The sequence below is a fragment of the Triturus cristatus genome, chromosome 6 (genome assembly GCF_964204655.1).
Source record: "Triturus cristatus chromosome 6, aTriCri1.1, whole genome shotgun sequence".
NCBI lineage: Eukaryota > Metazoa > Chordata > Amphibia > Caudata > Salamandridae > Triturus > Triturus cristatus.
Genome location: NC_140589.1, coordinates 496,031,398 through 496,058,400, shown reverse-complemented (window position 1 = coordinate 496,058,400; position 27,003 = coordinate 496,031,398). Strand labels below are relative to the sequence as shown.

General features: G+C 45.7%; 1 protein-coding gene across 4 annotated transcripts in view; it reads right to left on the bottom strand.

Annotated features, from left to right (window-relative positions):
• Nucleotides 1-27,003, bottom strand: part of ADGRB3 (adhesion G protein-coupled receptor B3) — a 1,641,523-nt gene that overhangs the window by 608,150 nt on the left and 1,006,370 nt on the right. For all 4 annotated transcript variants that reach the window (XM_085610901.1, XM_085610903.1, XM_085610902.1 and 1 more), the window contains one exon: nt 3,778-3,880. In XM_085610901.1, the coding sequence (XP_085467027.1) occupies nt 3,778-3,880 (103 nt within the window). The remainder of the gene's footprint in view (nt 1-3,777; nt 3,881-27,003) is intronic.

Sequence of the window (27,003 nt, the reverse complement as noted above, 5' to 3'; positions counted from 1 at the left end):
GTCCTATCTAGAGTGCTATCAAGATCTTATTAAAGATAAAGTTCACACAAGAAAATTAGATAACTGTGGTGTATAACTGAGTCTCAGAACATGATCTGTTGAAAAGTGCTCTAAAAAAGAGCAATGATGATAAAGAACTTCAGGAATTTAGGTCTGTTTATTTTTTTTGTAAGACAAGAGATTCCATTGAAGAGGCATTTTTTATTTTCTTGATAGCTTTGGTGCCATTCAATGAATATGCATGCAACTCTCCAAACAAAAAGTTTATCCAATTTGGGTTCTTCAAGGCAGGTTTCATGCAGATCTGTCAAGCAAGGGCCAAAACAAGCTAGAGATCCCAAAACTGACTTTTCCAATTTTCTCTAAGGCTTGCTTTGCTTCTAAGACGATACACAGAGCCACTGGCATTGTGCCACAGCCAAGGATCAAATTGTGCCAGGGTTGATTAAATTATGTTCCAAGAAAAGACAAATTATGTGTCATAATATGGCACATTTTTAAGCAGTACCCCCTCTCTATGTTCTCATTTTTGCACATTTTAACACTGTATAGGCAGAGGTTTACCCTCTTTAATATATGTTTAACGCCTAAGTACAGCAGTCAGTAACTGATAGGTGACCTGTCTCTGTGCAGCAAAAGGCCTCCCGCTGTGCAGTAACATTTATGGTAGCATTTTGTGCAATTTTTAATCCTTTTGAACTAGAAATATTTTTTGGGTTAAAATCTGCAAACTATGCAGAAGATTATGGATTAGATGCTAAATGTGGCAAATCCCTCATTATACTGATAACGCAGTAGTTGCCGGATTGCATAGTTCCAGTGTCCCTGACCATAATCTATATATTTTTTTTTAAATCTAAAATTCACTGGAAAAAACACAAAGTGATGTTATGGTTACAAAACAGAACAAAACAAACAATGAAATTTAGCAATAATGGTTTACAAAACGAACTATTACTTTGCCCCTATCACGGACTGCATATACCTTCACTTATTACATCACTCTTGACATATTAAATGACATTATTGATGATATCAGTGATAACATCTCAAATGGCATCACTGATGATATATAAAGTACCAGGCCCACATGGTGGTTGTGCCACCGCCTTGGTAGGAGAAATCGGGATATTAAATCCAAAGAGGGCACCAGAGAAGACACAAAAAATAAAATGCACTTGCAGTAGTGCATGTAGTGAGATTGTTTTTGTGGCAGGGTTGCACAGCACCTCGCATATTTCGGCTGACTGCATTGATCACATGAATAAAACATTTCACCACATGCACTACCGGGAGTCTGCCGCATTTTTTATGTCTTTGCTGGCACCAATTGTGTGTTTGTCTATCTATCTATCTATCTATCTATCTATCTGTCTGTCTGTCTGTCTGTCTGTCTGTCTGTCTGTCTGTCTGTCTGTCTGTCTGTCTGTCTGTCTGTCTGTCTGTCTGTCTGTCTGTCTGTCTGTCTGTCTGTCTGTCTGTCTGTCTGTCTGTCTGTCTGTCTGTCTGTCTGTCTGTCTGTCTATCTATCCATCTATCTATCTATGCAGACAGACAGACAGGCAGATAGATAGACAGACAGACAGACAATGTGAGGAAAGGGGCCAAAATCCAGGGCAAGCAAAAGCTCGAGTTGATCATGGTGCCCCTCCCTGTCTCGCATCAAAACGGTAATAAATCACTCTGCTCATCTATATGTGTGTTCTATGCCATGCGTTTTTCATGTGCAGTAGTTATAAACAAATGTATATGAAAATAACCAGAGCACAAGGTGGAAAATCCATGCTATGCATCCCAGTTGTTTTTTTGTTAAGTTATTTTAGAATGGGATCGGTGAGACAATAAGCAATTTCTTCTTAAGTCGCTTAAGCTGTCCTGTGGTAATAAAAATTGAATGTTATCGTTGCGCTGTAGTAAAATAAAAGTGTTGGTATTGAGCCTTTGTTTATTAGTACACTTTTTTCCAAAAGCTTGTCTTACTGGGCAACATTGATTTTCAATCCCATATGTGTGTTTGCGTGTGAGTTATAAGAAATAACTGTACACTTTCTATATATATATTCCATCAATGCTGCAGGCTCTCTGGAATGTTGACTTAGCTCTAATAACCGCTCCCAGTTGATTACTAAAACATTTGGTACCCTGTGTGAATCATTTACAGTCAAACCACATTGCGTCATTACCTGTGATCTTTTCTGTGATTTTTAAGCAACCGCTCACCAAGCTAGGTGCCTATTTGTGTTGGGTTTCGCCTTTGGGTTCACATCTAAAAACCCCTGGTGAGTCACACAGCGCTTCAGACAAACTTGGCTTTCACACCACGGAAAAAGCCCGCTGCGCTGGAAATGTTTCTTCTATTGTGTGGATGCAGAGAAAATCAATCTATTATAGCGAAGAGTATGATGCACGGACGTGTTATATTTATCAGAATAGAGTTTGGAGATGGAAAGCCTCTCAAAACGTTAGAGTTCGAGAGATTGTCGAAATGCCTCCTAACAGCTCGTATGAATCAAGGTAATAAAATATATTTGGAAGCCAGGCGAACATCTTTCATTTTATTGATCTAGTATTTTATACTTTCTCTATATCTATTTTTAATATTCCACATGTATTTTTTGTAAGGCTTGGGCATGGAGTAGCGTGTGCGGTGCATACCTTAAAATGTAGGATTTGAGCTTGTGCCTTTGACACTCTGTTACTGATTAGCACCCCCGGATCCCGCTGGGACAAACATGTCTGTGCGCATTTCGCCGCCCCAGAATCCCTGCCAATAACAGTAGGCTGAACCAAGCCTTGACGCAGCAGTATGCTCGCCCCTGGTTCCGTTGTCATAAATCACCCAGTCACTCAAGCAGTCACTGCTCGAGGTGTTCCTAGTTGCCAAGATATATATGTCTCAAACAGAAACACCGGGTTGTCGAATGCAATTCGGTAAAATAGCGATGTGTGTGCTGAAGCCAGCCTTTCTGCGAGCCCTCAACGCCGGTGTCCAAAGCATGCGTGCGCCCTCTCTCTGGAATGGGTTCGGTTCTAAAAGTGTTTGGTGCAGCCCTCTGGAGTTCCATGAATAGCAATACGTTAATTAGTAGGTTTGCTAATGGGAGATTAAATGGAGGTGTTTTTCATAAACCATCTATTCATTAAAGTGGATTCGAAAGCATCCTCATGTCTGCCCGATGGCACATTATACGTTAGTATTGCAAAGGCACTTGTAAAATTGCACACAACGACAATCCGCTGATGAAGCTCGGGTGTTTGCAGGTTAACCATAATCTGTAAAGCACTGACTAGCATCACCTATTATGCGATTCTGAAAAATGTGTGCGGTTGGAAGTGCGAGCAGTGCACCACTGAATCAAAGATAAGCTGAAATTTGCTACACATAGCTTTTAATAAGGTAACTTGCAAGTCTGGAGTGTGGAAGTTTAATAGTACAATCATAATGAATTATCGGACCGCATACTCTCCCCGCATAGCAGTGCAATTCCATCAACGTCTTGCCATGAGAGTTTCTATAGAAGCTGCCCTGCACATTCACACCCATCGATTTACAAAAGCAATTAGTTTCAAAGATAGAAAGCAATTTAAAAGACTGCTTATTTTCTATTTACTTGCTGTTTGTGCCTTCAGGGAGTATAAACTGCAAGTAAATGTTGTGCATATTTCAACCCTGGCCACTAGGAGGCGGCAAGCAACAAACCATCCTCTCTGGCCATGTGACGTAGCGTGAATATTACCTTAAGAATCATGCGTGATAGGGTTTCAACTTAAACTTACATTAGACAAATGAGCGAGTTCAATTTCCACCACCGAATCCGTCGTTTTGGGCTCCGGTCTAATCGTTACCACGATAATTTTGGAATTCACCACAGTAAAATTTCTGCAAGAAAGGTGACACAAGGAAACTGGTTACTGCCACAACTCGAATGAAGCATCCATGTAGTAAATAAATTGGCACGGCTATCTTGTACATATTTCAAGAAATGAAAAATGAAGCTGCAAAATCAGTTCTTTGTGTAGGTTAATGAAATTCCCAGTGTTACAGCCTGTTCCGGACACAGAAAAGATGAGATAACAACAGCGCTGACAGGACTGTCTTTCCTTAAGTATGATTCACTGATTAGAAAGACAGAGTGACAACTGGAACCGTCAGGCAATCTTTAAGTGGATATCAGTCATTTATCTCAAGGTGAATCCAGCAGTCTTGTTTTGTTGGAGGCAGAACACATTTCTCTTTTTTAAAGGGCTGCCTTGGCCTTTTTTCGACTGGCAACTTAACAAAGGACGAGATGGATGATTGCATTGCAAGATGCCACGACACTGATTACTACACAAACAGTTCTTAATTTGGACAACCTACCACTGCTCCTAATCAGAATGCGGTGATACGACTACCACAAAATGCACCAACCATGATTAGAAATGTAAGCGAGTTTTTGTTCAGATTACACTATACATTTTAAGCACTGTCCTGAGCTTGCTATAATATTTTCCTGCCCCTTTCTAAGTTTAGGTGCCGTTGTTTGGACTTATGTGACCTACGGCTCATGGAGCACTTGGACCATCCTTCCAATTATCCAGCGATGAACCTTTGATAGTTGCCGGAGAGGTAAAGGGGAGTGAACATGAATCGAACAATTCAATTTACAGTGTAACATATTTGGTTAAACATTAAAGACCTAGAATTGATAAGTAAAGTTAAAGGTGTGTATTACAAATTAAAGGCCAAACTAATGTACAGCTCAAAAACATATTGTAAAGTTACAAAATCACCACAGGCATGCCGAAGCGTTGAATGAAGTTAAGTTTTAGTAGCATAAAGCATAAAAGGAATTCAGTTGCCGCAATACAGAAGATAAGTAGTAGAATGTGATGGTCAGTGTACAGGTTTTGATCCTCCTGTCTATACATGAATACATCTAAACTCACCTAAACTAGTTGTAAACTAAAGGTTAAAACTAGGGTAACCTAGTTAAATCAGGAAAAGCAAGAAGGTGTCAGCATAGTGGAGACTTCAGTAAAAGCTCTCCAGAACGAGGCAAAGTATAGCATAAAACCACACAATGGACATATGAGCAGAGACGTCTAAAAGTCTTAGAGCCCAAAGGGTATCTGCCTAAAGACTAAAGTGTGAAAACCAATTAAACCCACAGAACATTTGAGAACTCCATGTCATCGACTCCAGTAGATTTCCACCTTCTCACAGTAGAAATTGGCAACTTCACTCAGTTTTCCCATTCTACGGTTTGAACATCAGGATGACCTTGGATGTCTCCCTGCTGTTGATATGAAGTGAATAGGAGTCTTTTCTTACTTTGTTAGTACCTCTATTTCCTGCCAAAAGTTCTCCTCCCATGCCTCACTATCTCGAATACAAAATATGCCTTTCACTGACTTTGAGATCATATGAATGCACATGTCAAGAAAAGAACATAGTACAAGCAAAACTTTCATGTTGAAGGTTAGACATTGAAGACAAAATGCTTAAGGCCTTTAGATAAGTTAACTTAATGAAACAGTCAGTGTACATGGCAAATACATGATTATACAGGCAACCACAATTTTAGAATAAATGCAAACATTAATAAATGGACAAATGAGTACATAAAAATACACCCTCAATCAAAACAGTATAACTCGAAATGCACAAATGTAAATCTGAATGAGAACTACAATCTGTAACATTATAATGAAGGTATTAGATCACACACTCATATGAATTACTATTTTATACAATGAATACACACCAGAAGTAGGTTCAATGCTCCATTCTACATTAATAGGATTAAGAAGGCACACAAAATATAAGGTGCTAAGTGCTTGTAAATATTACACATCTGTGGCGTGTAAGAGTGGAGCTAAAATTACGCTGCTCCAAACCTTATATGTTAAGCATGTGAGTGAACCAGTGTCTTTATAAAGGTCAGTGTAGAACCTTAAGTTGTATAGCATATGTATTCTAGAAAGATGTGTACATTATTTCAAAGTTCGTAAGGTGAAATTTGTAGCTTATATAATCAGTTGCTTTCAGCTTTGCCGACTTGGAAAAAATGGAAAGCAATGATTTAGTCTGGTGTATAAAAAATGCCACTTTTCAATGTTGAAGCAAATGGGACTTGGTTTTTAAAGGTTGAGCTGTTGGATTTGACATTGCTTGTTGTTAATGGTATACACATGCATGGTTTAAGATGTGTGCAAATGCAAGGCTGGCCATATAGCTATTGGATTTCTATTAAAGAAAAACGATTCCACTATGGGCAGCAATACACACTCACATGTTGTGATGTATGTCATGACTTGTGCGCACACTTAGATCATGACAACTGTGTGCACATTTATCATGGTGCGCAGTGACCATTTTTAGGTCTCGCCTGAGACAGCGCTTTAGCGCTGCTCTGGCGAGACTTATAGTAAGCGAGTTTTGGAAGTGCAAACAGTGGCTTTTCAGGCCTCCAAATACAGTGCATGTGCGTCGGCTGGGCGCGCGCACCATTTGGAGGCCTGAAAGCACTCGTTTGCTTTCACTTTCGCGGGCCGCACGGCCGCTTTGATGTGATCGCGATTGCGATCACTTTCACACAGTGCATGCGGCGCGCGCACCATTTGGCAGCCTGCGTGTACATTTCGCGGGCGCTTTGATGTTCTCAGTGAGCCGCGCGGCCACTGCGAACATTAAAGCGCCCGCGAAATGTACACGCCATTTGCCACCCCCTCCCTTGGGTGCTCATGGGTGTCATGTGCCTCCCATCTAGGTCAGAAGTGCCGCAACTTACAGCATTCATTTCTCTCCGTTTTTTCATCCTACTTAAAGCCCTGGTGTTACCATTACTCAATTTGATGCGAGCGAAGGCTTCCTCGGCCTTCGTACGTGGGGTGATGTAGGGAAGCCCTCGCGCAACTAGGATTTCGCTTTTTTCAGCTGCAGAAACTCCCTATGACATCTTTCCAGTGTTGTCATGTGAGCGATTAGCGCCAAAACCGCGAATGCGGCGCTTCTCTCTCCTACATAGCAGGGCTGAGCAGAGCAGCCTAACACAGGGAGCAACGTCTCACCCTGGAGAGACCATGAGAACTTCGCCCACCCACTGTGGGCATGGACATCTCACCTTCACACAGCGGCCGTGAGCACGCCACCCTCATAAACGTCTCGTCCAGAGGGCCCCTCCCCCTAAGAATAGTTGACCGGGGGCCTGTCTGATGTGGCAAGGTGTTTGCTGACTCCCGGACAGGAGGCTCCTCGGAGACTCCCCCTCCTAGCCCGCTAGCACCCAGGGAGTCTGGCCTGGATCCACCTCTCAGTGGGTGATTGTGAAAGCCAACAGGGCGGTCTCCCGGTTTCACAACAGATTGACTCACGTCAAACCTTCCTCACAGGCACCATATTCCCAGTCGCGGTCCTGGACTCACACCTACAGCCTCGAGCACAACTCCCATCATTATTCGCCGCCTAGACTCATTCACTCACTTCCCGCCTCCAAGCGCACCCGTAGCCTCCAGTCAGTCACAGCCTCCGAGCCTTCGGACTGACTCCAGCCCGGGTCCATCTCAACATTTTCATCCTTTGACCTCAGTCACGGCCTGTAGCGTGACCCGCAGACTCCGAACCCGCTCTCGGCCCCGGTTGATTCGGAGGATTGGTTTACCCAAGCCTTCCATCACCGCCCCCTACTTGATCTACAATGTCGTTTCTCACTCACCGTCTCAACCCGTGTGAGAACAAAAACAAGCATTTGCAATGCAATAGGTCTCGCAATTACACGAGTTAAAGCTATTGGCATTGCAAATGACAATGCCAATAGGCATTGTTATTTGCAATGTCAATAGCTCAAACTCGCGTAAATGCGAGACCTAATGCATTGCAAATGCTTGTTAATTTACTGTTGTAACAAAGTTGAAAGATATAATTCATCCAATCAGAATACTGTGGGACCAAACTGATCCAGGATGGGATAAACACAAGAATAGGGAGGAAAGCCATTGATCAAAAGAAGACATATGTTTGTACGTATGTATGTATATGATATTTCTATAGGGCAAAAGGCAACAGAGCTCTGCACATTTTCAAAGACAAGCACAAAGGCAATGAGAAAAAGGAGGGAAAGTTAGGTTTTGGATAGTTAATGCATTGTGATGTACTGTTCTTCGAAGCAGTGAGTCTTCAACTCTTTCCTAAATTGGAGCAGCATTGAGATGATGAGTTGGATACAAGGATGTTGTATCATATTCTGGGGGCATGGATGGAAAAAGCCTGCTTTCTTGTGTTTTTTACACTTCTGAGTTTGCAGTCTGATAGTGTCCGGGATGAGTGTGTGCCGAGATCCACCAGAGATGATGGGTTTGTCTCCAAGATAAGTGGCGGTGCTGGTTTTGAAATGTTTGTAAATGATACAGCTTGAAGAAGATTCAGGTCTGCAAGGGGAGTCGATGGAGTTCTACCAGAATGGGGGAGGTGTGATTACATTTCTTCAGGCCCCAAATGACGCATACTGCAGCATGTAGAACTCCCTAGGGAGTGCCAGTGTAGTGTAGCAGTTATGAAGTCACTTCCAAGAAAGATTGGTTTGACTTTCTTTAGAAGAAAGAACTGTTACAAGGCAGCCTACTCGAGAAAACAAAACGCAGTCATTAGTGAGGGTCTGACCCAAAGCCTCTATAAGTATATCGTATAGCAGTTTATTGAAAGCTAAAGCTGTCTGCAGCTGAAACCTAAGCGGGAACCCTCTCAACATTGGTGGTGAGAAAACAAGCACTTATCCCTCAGTTCCTGTTCAGTGGGTCTCACACTTTCCTTCAATCAACCAAATTGGTATGGGTGCTATGACCTACAAAACTGGGTTATAGGGAAACGAATGTGTCACTTGAATGGAGGCACGCTTTAGCACCTGTGGCAGCTTTTGGGCATTTAGAATTTTAAAAAAGTCTAAGACATTTTTAGAAATATTGAAATGTGTTAATTCTATTATTATGACATTCAACACAACTTACATTACAATACTTTTATTCGTCTACTGTGTAGTTTGAAAAACAAGCAGTCTTTCAGATACAAGACACCGGAGGTTCACTTTCAGAGTATAGTTCAATCAACTGAGAAGATCAGCAGTTGGCTCTACTGTGATTGTTTTTTACTGCAAAGATCTCGTTTAAAAAAAAAGTAATATGTAATCATATTTTGATGAGCTGCATATATTTTTATTTTTTGTTGTATACACATAGATGATGTCACGAACTCGGGTCACTTTTCTTATTTTTATTGTTTTTTAGGCATGTTAGAAGAAAGATTTTGTTTCACATTAGCCAGCAAGAGTATTTCGTTTATGTTTTCATGGGTGTCGGGTGTCACATGATGAGGATCCCTCACGTGATACAGCTCACTTAAAGCTCAGCACATTGGAGCGCTTTTTCTTTAGAACACACATGATGCATTTAAATATGCACTCATGGATTGCGAGGCGACATATTCTTTGGTGGTGGAGGTAAGTATATGGCACAGTTTTCTTTGGTGCTTCGGGCTGGGCATTCACTGTTCACGAGTTTCTGCACTTTGGGCTTTCAGCAATGCATTTTGCTATAGAGCAGCAACAGTGAGCATGAAGAACATATATTGAGCACTGTTCTCAAGGAGTTGGGTTAAAGCATGTAATGGCGTTTTATTAGAGTCGGTTGCATGTGTTAGAGAGGATACATTAGAGCACATAAGCAGGGTCACCTACAGTGTATTTATATATATATTTTTTTGGTTTTATTTTAGGAGTATTAGTTTAGCATAGGATTCGTTGGTTTCTGTTTTTTACGTATTTTTTGTTTGACATTTAGGTAAAGAGCACAATTTTGTAGTTTATATATGATATTGACCAGGCTGGATAATACATGGTTCTCATGTGTATGTTTTTTACTGTAGTTACCCCTGAGGAAGGGCAAATGAGCCCGAAACGCATTGGGATGCCATCTTAACGTTGATTTACATGGATCACCATGTTGAATTATATGTGAACCTTTTGTGTCTTCGAGCAAAGCCGACTTTGGCATTTGTGGAACGTTCTAAAGACAGAATACATGAAAGTTTGCAAAAAGTTTTGATTGCTTTTGGAATACAGATGGAACAAAACTGAACAGATTTTGAAAACATTGTCTGACTGAATTGTATGCTTGACGTTTACTTTACTGTGCATTCTGGGTTGTGGGACCTGACGAGGCCCCAATCGTTTTCATTCAACACAACTTAGTCATAGTTTTCTTATAAACAAAAACAAAAATAGTTTTAAATGATTTTCAACATTTTTAAGAATGTTTTCCGAGAAATTAGTTCTTAATAATAATAAGAGGCCAACTGTTCGTAATTGCAATGGCCAGATAAGAAAATTCTAACTAAATCATATTTTCAGTTCTACTGGTGCTGTGTGCAAAAAAAGTTGGCTGAAGATCACATTTCTTTACTTTCGATTGATGCCATTTCTATAGTCAGTCAGTGTTTGCCGGTAAATGGGAAACTTGACCACGCACTGTAGAGGGTCTCTAGAGAAATACCATGATCTGTGAAGTTGTGACCAGTGTTTTGTACATATACAAGTCAAATGAGAGAGATAACAGATAAACACAGTTTGAGGTATTTGGAAAGGGGAAGGAGTAATTACAGATGGGTACAACCAATGCAGCAGTAAAGATCAGAACTGCAATGTTCTGGATCAGCGCGGATGACAAGGTATGGTATTTCAGGACTGGTAATGTAGAGGTATCAGATGTATGCGTTCACACAACTGAAGGATTGAACCAGGTGACGTTGAATTAGAGCAAAAGGAATCTCCCATTTACTTATAGGAGACATGATATCAAGATGGTACTATCTTGCTGCTTAGAACCATGAAAAATTGCTGAACCTTTCAAAGGCAGGGTGGCTGGTCATAAACCTTTCCTATTTCCCAAAGAGTATTGCAGGCGGCTCCATTAAAATGGTAAATATTTTTAGTAAGAGATGAAGTAATGAATGACACTGAAGATAATAATGCATGAGCTTCAAATAGAAGATAAAACCACTACTTCATATCATAAAACAGTGAAAAGTCTACCAAATCCCTGATAGATGAAAAACAGAAGTGTTTATGAAAGCTAAATTAAGGTAGGGAGATGACAGTGGTGCAACTAAAAGAGATCTGTTTTAAGTCCCTAAGCTAAAATGGTAAGATTGTTTGCTAACGCCAAAAGCACATAGGGGCATATGCATCAACAATGCCATTTGCGATTCCTTATTAGCGAAAAATAAGGATTCGCTAATAAGGAATAGCAAAAGGCTATGCATGTAGGAATCGCTATTCAAATAGCGATTCCTTAACTTTCCTTAATTGCGACTAGCAAATAGCGAGTAGCAATTAAGGAATGCCGTCCCAATCATTCCTATGGGCCTCCAGGCCCATAGGAATGAATTGGAGATTGCATGAGCAAATTGCGAGTACCAGTAGGTTCTCGCAAATTGCTCATGCAATTTCAAGGGTGCAAGGGTGTCAAAATGACTCCCTATAGCACCCCTGAAATTGATATGTGCACATATGTTGCACACACACATGCTCTAAGGGCATGTGTGTGCGCAACATGAAACTTAGAAAAATGCACAAAAGTGCATTTTTCAAAGTTTTTGCAAATTACCATGCAGTTCATCTTCATGGTAATTTACTCCCCCTATTAGCGAAATCGCTAATTTTTTAACTTTGATGCATTGCATTTAAGGAATCTCACTTTGGGATTCCTTAAATGCAATCGCTATTTAAGGAATCGCTATTTAAGGAATCCCTATTTAAAGAATCGCTATTTAAGGATTCCTTAAATAGCGATTTTTGCTTTTGGGTTGATGCATTGGGATTGGGTATTTTTAACTCGCTAACGGGAGTTATTAACGAATCGGTATTTTACCGACGGATTTTTGGCTTGATGCATGAGGCTGATAGTGTAAAGCTGTTCCCATTTTCTTATTTTCTGTGTCATCGTCTAAACACCTTGTTGCCGTACCCAACTAGAGATGCAGGCTAAATCCGACGATGACTTCAGGTGCCACAATGATGGGATGAACTACTAATAAGACTATCTGACCTCAAAGCACAGAATTCTGCTTATATTTACCGTCATTGTAGCATTCAAAGAGATCTATAAATTACATTATGCGCTGTGCGTTAACTTAACAGCACACGGTTGAATTAGTGTATTTTTTTTAGAGTGCTACTATAATTCAAATTGTCAGTGTATGACCTAAGTGCCTTTTTGAGGAGAGAAGCTGCAAACACACACAAAATGAATTAATTGTATTGGTTATTCTGCTGAAGGTGAATCTTTCCGTCTCTAACGGTCACATGGATGACATTGGCATTGGCTTTCTCCTCCAATTTGACCTGCCAGGGTAGAATCCTGAGCTACAGGCCTTTTGTGATAGGACCATGGGACTGCCATTTTATTCCTCACATGACCCCATGGTGAGCTTCTGGGGGCTGCTTTAGGCGTCAAAGAGAAGAAGAGGCGGGAATAATGCTATTTCCTTTTTTAGTAACGGTTGCATCTTCTTTTTGTAAATTTGTGCATTAGCTTTCTAGCTAAATGTAAACATTGTTCACAGACTTAGAAGCCCCTAGCAATACTTTTTGCTGATGATAACGTCCTCATGTTAAAATCTGCGAGGGCCTTCTAATTTTGTTCCACTGGTTCTCCTTATTTTGTGATGACTTTGTATGCAAGTCAGTGCTCAGAAAACCAAGTTTATGGGTTTTAATTGTAACAAGAACTTTAAGGGTAAAATCGGATTGGGGGAGAATTCTTTGGAGAGAGTCAAAGAATTGAACTATCTGGGAATACAGTTAACTAATTCCAGTAACTGGGCATCACAAATTACAAAGAGCTTCCATCTTATGAAGTACAGGGCTTCAGTCATACTTAGATTTGGCAAGCGTACATCCTCCTACCAAATTTCCCCAACTATAGAAATTTATAAAGGTCAAGCTACCAATGCCACTCTCTGTGGCACAGATTTTTGGTGGAATTGAATTGTGGCGGAGCTAGGATTAGAAGAGAACAAATCCATTAGGGAAATATTGAATTTACAGCACAGTTATCCGGTAATGCCCCTAAGGTTAGATATTACACTTAAGCCCAAAATAGAGCTTGCAAAATTAAGGCCTATTTTTTACTGACTTGCATATGCTGAAGAGTTGAAACCCTCACTGACATTATTATTCACTCTCGGGCTTTGAGTATCCCATGGTTGAACTATTTAAAGAGGTCCTTACATGATCTGAAACTGAGAGAGAGCTGGTATAATCCATTATCTATCTGTTCAGTTTCAGAGGCTAGTGTGAAGGCCAGGTACTGGGAACAGTTCATGGAGAAAAGGGTATCTTCAGCTTCACCTGGCAACCTGATTCAAACATATAGGGGCAGATTTATGAGGTTTTGCTGTAGGGAAGCGCAGCAGGCCTTCCTGCTGCGCTTCCCTACGGCAAAAGAAAAGGGCAGGGATGCGCCGTATCTATAAAATGCGGCGCATTCCTGTCCTTTTCCCCTGCGCCGGTGCACAATGGGCTGCCTGCGCCAACGTAGGCACCTCTGCACCATGGTGCAAGGGTGCCTGCGTTGTGGAGATGAATATTTTTGTACAGGAAGGGAAACCTTTCTGTACAAAAATAATCACAAGAGGTTTTTCCTCTTTGTATGGGTGCTGCAGAATGCAGCACACATAGAAAAAGGAAAAACGAGGAGAAATAAAGAAATTTCTCCCCGTTGCGCCCCCTTACGCCTCCCCTGGGGAGGCGGAAGCTTTTGGCGCTGCCTCAGATTTACGATTTCTCGTAAATCTGGGGCAGTGTCAAAAGGCCATGGGTGTTGCTGGGAACGTCCCCAGCAACACCCATTGCACGCCCCTTTAACGCAGAACACTGCGTTAAAGGGACTGATATTTATGAGGCAGCATTAAGCCAAAAAAAGTGGCTCAGTGCTGCCTGATAAATATCACGCAGGCTTCTGCGCCACGGAACGTCACAAAAAGTGACGTTCCGAAGGCGCAACGGGCCTCATAAATCTGCCCCATAGTGTTTGCCATTGCAAATGTTTTGTATGCAGCGTGGCTGACAAGATCTAAAAGATTGTGTAAGGGCAATGCATCACTTACTTGAAAGTTGCACTTTTGTATTTATTGTGATCCAGGTACCTGGTTTTTGGATTTTTTAAGCTTGCTGATTTATTACTTTGCAAAGAAATCTTTATGGAATTTTATATCTTTGCACTTTGTTGATGGATTTTATTATCCAACCTGACAAAAAAATACAAATGGGCATAGAGAAGTGCTTCAGTGGTTGTCTGGAAGCCAGTATTTACTGAGCTCAAACAGGTGACACAAAGGTAAACTTACATTTTTGTGTAATGTTACAATTTATTGCTATCCACAAACACATTTTATGAGTAGACTCTTTACGACTTCAAAAGACTTTACCTTCAATCCGTCCCATAGGGGCGGGGGGCAAGGGGGAGAGGCAGAAAGCCAGGAACACCAGAATGCCTCAAAGATAGTTTGGCAATGCCTCTTAAATCTTCAGGCTTTCGAGTATGGGGCCAGTTATTGGTTGGTAATAGCATAATAGACTGGGAAACTCTGCTCCTGAATTCAAGTACTGCTTTTTCAAAATTCAAATATTATCAGCTCACTAGCTGGGCAAAAACAGTGAAGGAGAAATTGTCCGGAAATAGGATCATGGAAACAATCATGATAAGAAATCCGCCAAAGAAAAAAGAAATAGCAACATGGTACTGGGCACTGGTAAAAGCAGGAGAGGATGAGTTCTTGATTCCCGATGTGATCTGGGGGAAAGATCTGCCGGCGCTGGATCTCCAAGACCTGTGGCAAGTATCAATGAACAAATGCTGGTCTATCGTGAAATCTGCTGCCTTAAAGAGAAATCATCTCTTTACTTCCCATAGAGCATATTGGACGCCGAAGCGACTCTCTAACTTTGGTGGATCCGCTACGAAAGCATGCCCCAAATGTGCTCTACCAAGAGCAGATGATGTGCACATGTTTTGGCAATGTCCGCATATTGAAGGTTTCTGGCAGGAAGTGAGTAAAACCATAGATTTGGTATTAAGAAGACCAGTGAAAGTAAGTATAGATCTTGTTATTTTTGGGGTTAGTAGACATGATATGTTAATAACGTTAACTAAGAAAGAAGAGAATCTTTTGTTCATAATGATTTTACTTGCACGAAGGGAGCTCTGTATAAAGTGGATAAGACCAGTCCCCCCCACACATTTGGATTGGGTGGCCTCAATTAACAGAATAAATAAATGGGATAGGAGAGGGAAGCCCAGCAAAAGGTATGAGTATTGGGAAATATGGGAAGACTCTCAATTCGCAATTTAATTCAGTATTTTTATGTCACAATCAAGCTTTGACCCATTTAATTCCAATGATTATGCAATGGCAATAAAACCACAAGCATAATGCTTGTGTGAGTGATCAGAGTGGTCAGCTCCCCCAGCGCGTATGGAAAAGTTTTGGAAAGTGTTACGGATGAAAGGGGACCCTACTCTAAAGAGTCTACAGAATGTATCTCTCCAAAGAATGGAGAACTGGGATGGTCTAGAAAACAGAGAATTGGGTCCCCGATAACTCCAGATACACTACATTGCTGTATGAGGAAAAAGAGTTTTTAGTATTTAAAAAAAAAAAAAAGGGCAATGCATCACTTACTTGAAAGTTGCACTTTTGTATTTATTGTGATCCAGGTACCTGGTTTTTGGATTTTTTAAGCTTGCTGATTTATTACTTTGCAAAGAAATCTTTATGGAATTTTATATCTTTGCACTTTGTTTTTTTTTTTTTTTTTTTTTTTTTTTTTGAAACCGTTTATTGCAGTTTGCAAAAGTTACAGGTATGGGCCTACAACCACCCGGCCGGCCGCTAGAGTATCAAAAGCATATTGCGTACATACAGTAAAAGTCTCTCAGCAGTGCAGAGTAGGAAAACAGGAGTAATCGATGGTGCAGGCCACACGGCTCCATGCCCACAGTACGGTTCCATTTTCTTAAAGCAAAACAACACCAAAAAACCACACCCGCAAGGCAACCCGCAATCCAAAATGACAACACGTGCTCCATAAGTGGGGGATCAAAACCAGCAGCAAAACTCTGAAGAGGGGAATGGGAGTAGATCAGGGACTGGGGGACCGCGCGCCCGCGGCCGAGGGAGGGGGGCCGTCTAGGGAGACGGAGCAGGCGAGGCAGCCGGTAGGAGTGGCGGTTCACAAATACCCCCGCGGTAGGCGTTCCAGGGGCCCCAGAGTTTCACCCACGCCCCAGGCTTACCCCTCGCCACATACACCACCTTTTCACGAAACATACACCAATCCATATGCTCTTTCCAGGCCGACACCGCAGGGGGCCTCTGGGATCCCCACAATTGAGCAATATCACGCTTAGCTATCATGTATCCCAGAGTCACCCACCGCGTCTGCGGGACCGAATAGTCATTTGGTTCCCAGACATTCAGCAAGCATCTCCTCGCTTCAGGCAGCAGCGCGACACGCGTCACCACTCGCAGGACCTCATGCACACCACGCCAGAATCGCTCCACCTTCGGGCACTCCCACAGTATATGCATGAAAGTCGCCAATGCACCACAGCCACGCTTACACATTCCGTCACCAGCAAAACCCATACGCAAAAGCCTTGGCCCCGTCACGTAAACCCGGTGAAGGATCTTGAGCTGGACGAAACGAAGGCGAGCCGGGATGGCCACCTCTTTCGGAGAGGCCACCGCAGAAATCCAATCCTCGTCGTCCAGCTCCAGCCCGTCGGCAACCCAAGCCTCGCGGAGACTAGTCAGCAGGCACGATCTATCGTTGATCAGTTTTTTGTATATGAGGGAGATCGTGCTGTCCGGGACATGGCCATCTAGCACTCTGTCCTCCAGGGGGGAAGACTCCGGAATGGATGCGACATCCGGGAAGACGGAGCCCAGCGCATGGCGGACTTGTAGGTACCGAAAGTACTCACTGCCCTGCAGCTGAAACTCCGCCTGCAGCGTCTCAAAAGTTTTAAATCCCCCCCTCGTCCAGAGATCTCCCACCGTGCTGATTCCGATCGTGTCCCACTTCTCGAAGCCCTTCGACGTCCACAGGGAGCCCAACCTCTCAGACGCATACAGCGGTGACGCCCGGGTCAAACGGTCCTTCCACCCCATAGCTGCATTAGCCGCGTGCCAGACACGCACCATGACACGCGTCGGTCCCGTCAAACGGGAGTCGGGCGCGCCAGAGTAGAGCGCTCGATTATAATCGCCACCGGGCAGGAGCATCTTGTCCATCTCAAATGCCGGGTTCAAGGCGGGCCCGTAAAGGCCATGATTAATTGCAGCTAGTTGGGAGGCCCAGTAATACCGTTTAATGTCCGGGAGGGCGACCCCTCCATCGTACCACGGGAGCGTCAATTTAGCCAGAGCAATACGCGGCCTCCCGTCCCAGAACAGGCGCCGCTGGAGGCCCTCCACCTCACGGAAGTAGCATGCCGGAACCAAGTCCATAGTATTCTGGAGGGCGTAGAGGAAGCGCGGCAGGGCCATCATTTTAAACAAGGCCGCTCGACCGAGCGGCGAAAGCGGCAGACGCCGCCAGCGAACCACGTCCTCCTTCAAACGCTGGAGGGGGGGCAGCAAATTCCGCTCATAGCGGGCCTCCGGGTCAAGAGTGATATATATACCCAGGTACCGAAAACCTTGGGAGGCAATCTGGATCGGACAGTCCCGTGGTAGGACCGGAGCCTCCCCGGAGAGCACATAGACACAAGATTTCGCCCAGTTGATGACGAGGCCTGAGTTGCGACCGAATGAGCGCAAAACATCAACCAGGACGATCAGTGATTCACGCGGGGAGGCGAGATACAGAAGGATATCGTCAGCATAGAGGGACACACGGTCCTCATGCTCGGGGGTCCAGCGGAGACCACGGATAGAAGGGTGCCACCGCAGCCACTCCGCCAGGGGCTCCAGGGCCAGGGCAAACAGAAGAGGCGACAGGGGGCAACCCTGTCGCGTGCCCCGCCCCAGCGCGAATGGGGCCGAGACTCGCCCATTCACCACCACCTGCGCCAACGGGCCCGAATATAGCAATTTGACCCAGCTAATGAAACCCGGGCCAAACCCAAACTTCGCCAGCATCGCCCAGATGTATGGCCATTCAAGCGTATCAAACGCCATGGTGGCGTCCAAGGACGCCAAGATGGCCGGCTCCCGCACAAATGGGACACGCGCGAGCACCCCGTGTAAGCGCCGCAAATTGAGCGCCGTGTTGCGGTGAGGTATAAAGCCCGATTGGTCTTGGTGGACCAAATCGCCCACCACGCCAACCAACCGGTTGGCCAACACCTTGGCGAGGATTTTGGGCTCCGCGTTCAAAAGCGAAATCGGCCTATAGGATGTGACCCGTTCACGGGGCTTCCCCTCCTTGTGGATCACCACAATTGTGGCCAGACGCTGGTCCGGCGGGAGGGAACCCTGCGAGTGGGCCGCCAGGAACATCGCGCGCAGGTGGGGCGCCAACACATCCGGGCGTAGCTTGTATAGCTCAATGGGAATACCATTGGGGCCCATGGCCTTGCCGGATGCAACCGAGCGAATAGCCAAGGCAATTTCGTCCGAGGTGGGAGGGGCGTCCAGCGAGTCCCTGTCCTCCACCGTAAGGGAGGGCAGTGCGATGTCCCGAAGCAAGGCATGGGAATCTTCCTCCAAGCAGGGAGAAACCGGGGAGTAGACTTCGCGGAAATAATCCGCGAAGCAGGAGACAATGGCTTCCGGCTCAGTGACACACACACCATCCACACTCTCAATCAAAGGCACCACGCGGCTCGCTCTCTCCCTCTTATCCAACCACGCAATCAATTTGCCAGCCTTGTCACCCACATCATACAATCGCCCCTGTTGCTCTCTACTGAGGCCCCTGGCCGCCTCCGTGACGAGGGCCCGATAGGCCGCCTGCTTTAGGTGTAGAACATGCAACTTGGCGTCTGTTACCCCGCTCCCCAGGTCACCCTCCAGTTCTGCAATCTCGGCCTCAACCCGGGTCACCTCCTCCCGCTCGCGCCGCCGGGCATGGGAAATAAAGGAGAGGGCCTCCCCTCTAAGAACTACCTTGAAAGCCTCCCACAGGGAGATGGCCGACGGGACCGACCCCACATTCTCATCGAAATATCGCTGTAAGGATTTGATCAAATCGGCACGAATGGTGGGGTCGCGCAAATACCATGCATTGATCGGGGCCACCCCACCATCCCCCCTCGGGAAGACATCAAAATGCAACAACAATGGGGAGTGGTCTGAGATACCCCGCGCCAGATGGCGCACCTCCCCCACCCTCTCTGCATGGGCCGCCGGGACAAGGATATAATCAAGCCGCGAGAGGCTACCATGGGCACCCGAGTGGAAGGTGTACTGTTGCAATACGGGGTGCTTTAATCGCCAGCAATCCACCAGGCCCAGCGTGTCCAAAAAACCGGGCAGCCACGCCTGTGCCCGGGGGAGGTCCCTAGGGGGATGGCGATCAATAGACCCAGAGGCCACCGCATTAAAGTCCCCTCCAACCACCAGCAGGCCACTCGGAAGGTCCAGAAGGAGGCGCCCCAGGTCCGCAAATGTGGTGGCTTGTAACCCAGGCGGGACGTACACTGATATAAAGATAAACACTCTACCCTCCATTCGTCCCACCAGGACAGTGTAGCGTCCCCTCTCATCATGGCGCACCTCGTCAATCTCCAACGGGAGCGAGTTCTTGATCATAATACCCACCCCCCGCGAGCCCGAGGTGAAGCCGGAATGGGCCGCCAAACGATATCCCCGCCGATTCATTGCGTGAAAGGTGTTACCTATAAGGTGCGTCTCCTGCAGAAAGACAACATCTGGTGAAATACGTTTTAGGTACTGCAGGACCACACCACGCTTAATCCTATCCCCCAGGCCGTTAACATTCCATGACAACACAGTCAAATCCCTACCCCCCATCATACGTCGAAACAATCGGTCGTCCCCCACCGAGCATCTTAAAAACAACAACACAGTAGCGGGTTTGCCTTGCGGTGCTAACAAACAACACACCCCCCCCACCCCCCGGTCCCAACAAAACTCCCCCCTCCCTGCACCCCTGCATGAGCCCAGACAGCCCCCCCAAAGTGCAGTGTGCCTGTCGCCCCATAGCTAAATACTAACTAGTCCCCCAGAGGAGGAGGGAAGCCCCCAGCAGACCCCGCACGACCTCCACGGGAGGGGAACATACGCAATCAATATATGGTGAAGGAACAACAGCCAGAGCAAGGCCTATACAGTCACCCCTCAATTCTGATCCGGCGGGCTCTCCTCGCCAGCCGCGCCCCCCCGGCCCCGATCTCCAGGCAAAGTGTCCAACCAGTCCCCAGCCGCCTCGGGCCGGTCGAAGAAGTGCGTACGACCATCCACCTCCACCCTCAGCTTAGCCGGAAAGAGCATTGAGTACTTGAGGTTTAGGTCCCGTAGGCGACGTTTAACACCAAGAAAGCTCTGTCGCTGCCTCTGGACCGCCGGAGCAAAGTCTGGGTAGAAGTGCACTTCCATGTTTTCCAGCTTGACCGGTCCCTGTTGCCTGGAGGTCTGGAGGATGGCATCTCTGTCCCGAAAATTAAAAATCCGGGCAATAAGAGGCCGCGGCGGGGCACCGGTCCTAGGGCGGCCCCCGGGGACCCGGTGGGCACGCTCCACCGCAAAAAGCCTACTCAGCCCCCGTGGCTGGAGATGGGTCAGGATCAACTCTTCCACGAAGAGATCCGCCGCCTCCGCCTCTCGTCCCTCCGGCACACCAATAATACGAACATTATTCCTCCGGGCCCGACCCTCGGAATCCTCCAGTCGCCGGTCCATCAGGGCGCTCGCCTGGCCAAGCCGGCGCACCTCCTTCTGGAGGGCCACCACGTCCGTAGTGAGGCTCGTTGCGGTGTGGGCCAGGGAGTCGACTCGGTCGTTTGTTTTGGACAAGTCTGCCCTCACCAAGCTCACATCCACCAGGACCGAGTCAATTTTTTGCGCCAAGGTGTCGAAACGCTGGTCCACTGAGGCCTTCATCTCTGCGATGGCGCCCATGACGTCCCGGAGGGTCAGATCCACCGGATGGGCAGATGCCTCCGTCGGGCCCACCGGGGAGGACCGCGATGTCTCCGGAGAACCCTTCTGGAGCGTGTAGCGGTCCATACTGTTGGCCTGGTGCGCCGTGCCACGGCGGGTTGTCTTCACCTTCGCCCGGTCGCCATCTTGCTTGGTGGCCATGCTGGCCCTTCCACCGTCGTGCCAAGATCTCCAAACGGGCCGCTACACCAAATCACGGGTGTCAGGGGGGGGGGCGGGGGTGACCGCCGAGCCGCGGGTCAACCCACCGCCGGCGGGTCAGCCGGGCACCTGGACAAGGCCGCACCACCGCACCCCGCTCCGCAGCCCAACCCCGCTTGAGAGCAAGGAGGGCGCAAAAGCGAAAGCGAAAGTGCGGGGCACGTGAGTCGCCCAGCCCCGCTCGCCGCTGTTCTTCACTTTGTCCCCGGATCGCCCCACTACTCCAATCCGGAGGGCCGGCGAGGAGAAGGCCGCAACCTTCGATCGATGCTCCCACCGGTGTTCGGGGTCCGATTCGAGCCCAAAAAACGGGTGGCGCCTCAGCTCGGGTTCCCCGACACAGTCCCCTCAACAAGGACAGGATATCGCCAGGATTAATTCAGGAGGTCGCGGAGGTCCTCGGGAGCCTCGCACCTACGCGGCCATCTTGGTTGCGCGCTAGGCTCCTCCTCTCTTTGCACTTTGTTGATGGATTTTATTATCCAACCTGACAAAAAAATACAAATGGGCATAGAGAAGTGCTTCAGTGGTTGTCTGGAAGCCAGTATTTACTGAGCTCAAACAGGTGACACAAAGGTAAACTTACATTTTTGTGTAATGTTACAATTTATTGCTATCCACAAACACATTTTATGAGTAGACTCTTTACGACTTCAAAAGACTTTACCTTCAATCCGTCCCATAGGGGCGGGGGGCAAGGGGGAGAGGCAGAAAGCCCACTAGACACCAGGGATATTATTTTTTTGTTTCCGTCAGGAAAGGGGATGGCCTGTTTAGATATTGCGCCAAGCCCATTCCCACAAATGACCTCAACTGTCTTTTTTCCCCTCACCCAGAGGCAGATAGGAGGTCTTTAGCTCTTATTTGCCACCCTGGGTGTGCAGAAACTACGAAGCACTAAAACCAGATACCATTTTATAAGTAAAAGGGGAGGGGATGACCCGCCCAGACATTGCACAGATTACCCTCTCCACAAATGACTCCAACATCCTTTTTGCCCTCGGGGGCAGATAAGAGGTTTTACCTCCAATCTACTCCCCTGGACAGAGACAGAAATCCCACTAGACACCAGGGACTTTTTGCTGTGCAAGGGGGTCAGAATAACTGTTTTGCGCATTCTGGACTAGTGACAAGGCATGATGCATGGGTGAGCCTCCCCATCCCCTTTTATATTTTTTAGGCCTATTTTTGTCCTGGTTTCTAATGACTTTTCTGCCCCAGAGGGCACATTTTCTGTAAACACCCCCGTTCCATCTCCCAGGAGGGCTGAAAGCCTGATGCACCTATTCTAGGGTGGGACACAGCCTGACGCCTGAGTGAGTCAACCCCTTTTTTCACGTTTTTTGGGCCAATTTTTTCTCTAGTGTGTAGAGGCCTTTCTGTCTCTTATGAGAGGCAAAGTTTGGTTTAACACCCTCAGACAACTCCAGGGAGACAAAGAGACTGAGTCACCTGTTCTTGGGTGGGTGCAAGGCGTGATGCATGGGTGAGCCAACCCACCTCTTATTTATATTTTTGGGAATATTTTTCCGCTGGTGTCTAGTGCCCTTCCTCTCTCCCAGGGGCACTATTTGGGTAAACATCCTCGATCCACTCCTCGAGAGTCAGAAAGACTGATGCACCAATTCTGGGGTGGGAGCACGGATGCTCAAGGATGGGTCAATGAGAGTCAATGTGCAGGACTCTTCTCTGGATATTTATGTCCCCAGAAAGTGAAAGAAAATTTGTGATTTTAGGCAACATTTGAAGTTTGCAGAGCATTGTGGCTAAGAAAACGTAGTAGGATCCATGTTAGGCAAACTACCTGGGCATCTAGTTTACAGACATGTCTGGGATCAGTAGGTTTCCCTGGGTGGCCCTTTAATCAAGGACCACATATTGCAGATATAATAATTTCCAAATCAAGTCATTTTTTTACAGAAAAGGTTGATATCTCCGCATTTCATTTTGGGCCCTTTCCTGTTGGAGGCACTGGGCACCCCCACACAAGTGAAGTATTATTTTTATTGGAAGACGTAGGGGAATGCTGGATGGTAGGAAATTTGTGGCACCCTGCACTTTGGCTCATGAAAATGTGTGTCTGTACCCAAAGTTTGGCGTTTGCAAAGGATTCTAAGTAAGGTAATCTGGTGTCATGCCACCCTAGACTCCCCCTGGAGTCTACTTTTCAAAAATATGTGTGTTTGGTAGGTTTCTCTGGGTGCTGGTGAAGCTAGGCCTCAAAATCTGCAGCTACCCACATTTGTTTTAAAAGTGTGGATTTTGCAGAGTGAAATATAATTTCGCCAGCTCCCATTTTGGGGTGTTTTGTGTCACAGGCACTAGGCCCAGCCATACGAGCGGGGAACCATTTTTTATTGTGAGATGTGTGTAAATACAAACTTGTAGAATATTTGTTGATATCAGTTGTATTTCTCTGCCTTTTTGCCTTCTTACTGTAAGTTAGTGTGTAAAAAGAACACATTCAACAAAATGCTCTCTGATTCACGTACTAGTATGGGTGCCCACAAATTCAGACATGTACAAATTACTACTTCTTGTAAATTCGGCATCTGGTGTACATTTCAGAAATACATAAGTTTCATTCACACCCATTTTCACTCTTTATATTTTACCATATGAATAGTTCTATACTCTGTATACTGAAAAACAATTGCTAGGTGCAGCTCAGTTGTTGGATCAGGTTACCTCGGGTTCTTGGAGAACCTACAAACCCTAACATACGTAACAGCATATTGCTTTTGTAAATTGGCCATTGTGACAAGAGGTTACAGGTGAAAACATTGCCACAAGTGGTTGGTTTTCCCTACTCATTTTAAATATTTATTTATTTCAACAGTTGGTTTCTTTAGGACAAACTTGAGGGATCTACAATTGCAATTGTAGTTGTAGTTTTATTTATACAGTGCTTATAACCCCTAACAAGGACTTGAAGTGCTTTTATGGCAAGTTGCAGGCTACTCCAGAACCCAAGATTAGTAGTTCAATTTTGTTTTTTTTAGCTTTATCTTGTGCATTGGTTGTGCTAGGTTTGTGCTCTTGATTTCATGGGTGTTTACTAGAGTTTGGTGTAGGCATAGAATGCTAGGGATGGGTTTGAAAAGGGGGAGTTTGGAGTAGCGTCAGAATGATCGGACTGGAGTTGTAAAGATTTTTGTGAGTAGTGATTGTGCATGCTTGTTAGTTGGGTGGGATGGCTAAGGAGGGGAGACAATTTGAAAAGAATGTTTGGGAGTTCATAGTAGTCAGAAAGGTTTGAGAGGAGACAGAAGGGGGAGGGATGGGAAATATGTTTTTTTTTCAATAGCAAGATATAATACATATATATATGCGGAGGTGGGCAGTAAACCCCACTCCTCCAGTGGAGTTCAAAGAGCTTTGTCCACTCTGCGGTTGGCTCGGAGCACGGAGTTCAAAAAAACTCCACCAACCAATGCATGGCGGAGTTTTTTCTCACACACGGCTCACCAGCATTAAGTTACCAAGCGCAAATGAAAAAAACGAGTGCTAGACTGCTTCCTGGTGAGATTTATCAATGTTGGCGGTCACGTCAGGTCACTACCACTCACGTTGAGAAAGCTGCCGCTCGTATTATGAAAGCTGCTGCTCGAGTAGAAAATCTACTCAAGTGGCAGAAAGAAGCACCATGGTGCCTATTTACATTGATCTTACAGCGTGGGACAAGCTCCCATTGCCAAAAATGAGCGCGATAAGCACGACAAATTCCACCGCTCGCATTTTAGGCAACTTCATAGAATTCCACAGAGACAAAATCTGCGAGTTCCGTCCACCCATGATACACACACACACATACCAACACACGTGATTCTTGATAAAGTTATATTAGCTTGATTAAACCCCTCTATATAAATACCGATATGTACATTGAAGTGTCTATATCTACATGGTTTGCTATCCTTATTTATATTTTGGTACATTTGTGATGGATTCAAGTAAGTATAGTTAACTTATATATACATAAATATGGGCATGCCATTTATTGTGGTTATTAGTAGCAGGCACAACCCTCTATAAATGCACCTATCTGTACAGAGCAGCAGTAATTTTGACATGGTCTGAAATACACTTGTATCTTGGGGTGCAACACATAGTTGTTCACTTATATAAATGTATCTACTTATACTAGGAGGCATAGTTAAAAGTACAATGAAGTGAACTTGTATAACAACAGCTCATTTCCTATACTGTGAGAAGTATAGTTTGTCATGTCTGTATATACTGTTCTCATATATTTTTTGAACTGTGAGTATAGTCATGTTGTATGGAGAAAGCAACTCTAGATAAATCTTCTGAAGTGGAAGTAGTTGTGTGCAGATCTTATGTTTGTAGATGGGGAACATAAACAGAGAAAGATATTCCACCCATGTTTGATTTCTTGCATGTAGGGGTGCCGCTCGCAGGCTTCTCTCTTTTTATTTCCTCATCCCTGGACACTCTGTGATTCTCCCGGCGGAGCTGAAAGCTTACAGAAAGGAGTGTTGATCTTTTTAACTTGAAAAATCCTTCTCGGGACAGCGAGGACCAGAGCGCTGTGCGCTACTATCATTGGCAGCACCTGGGTCACTCTTCCCGACCCCTCCCTTGAAAGCACAAAACGCCTCGCGGCCCCCGCTTCGCGGGAGCCGCTCGCAGGCTTCTCTCTTTTTATTTCCTCATCCCTGGACACTCTGTGATTCTCCCGGCGGAGCTGAAAGCTTACAGAAAGGAGTGTTGATCTTTTTAACTTGGAAAATCCTTCTCGGGACTGCGAGGACCAGAGCGCTGTGCGCTACTATCATTGGCAGCACCTGGGTCACTCTTCCCGACCCCTCCCTTGAAAGCACAAAACGCCTCGCGGCCCCCGCTTCGCGGGAGCCGCTCGCAGGCTTCTCTCTTTTTATTTCCTCATCCCTGGACACTCTGTGATTCTCCCGGCGGAGCTGAAAGCTTACAGAAAGGAGTGTTGATCTTTTTAACTTGGAAAATCCTTCTCGGGACTGCGAGGACCAGAGCGCTGTGCGCTACTATCATTGGCAGCACCTGGGTCACTCTTCCTGACCCCTCCTCCTTCCTATTTTAGACACGCCCACTCCCGCGTGAGCGGGACACGAGCGGGGCGCAGTCCGGGGCGAAGCCCGGGCAAAGTGCGGGCCCTCTGTGGGCCTCAGAGGCACGAGGAGACCGGACCGGGCCCATACACTAACATATTGTTGAGGACAACCTGGGTATTCATCCTGCTCGTTCACTGTTATGGCTACAATTGCGGATACACATTTACTCTTAAATGTAGGGGGTAGTAATAAGGGAACATTAAATGATTATTTCACTAGGGTTGCTTCTGATATTGGAAGGGAGAGCGTACTCGCTGAGCGTAGGGCTGAGCGGCGTCGATCTATTGAATGCATGAAAAATAGACCGTCCTTGGAACACTTGCACCAAACTATTCCCTCTGATGTAAGCTCCCTTATTGGAACTCAGGATTCATCACTTACAGATAACGTTCCCATACTCTTACGTGATTCCCCCCCTCGACCTGATATTTTTAACAGCTCATGTATAAATAATATTACACCCCCCTCTGGTAATCCAATCATAGGAACTGATATGATCACAGAACCCCTTTTACCGGTGGTCAAGGT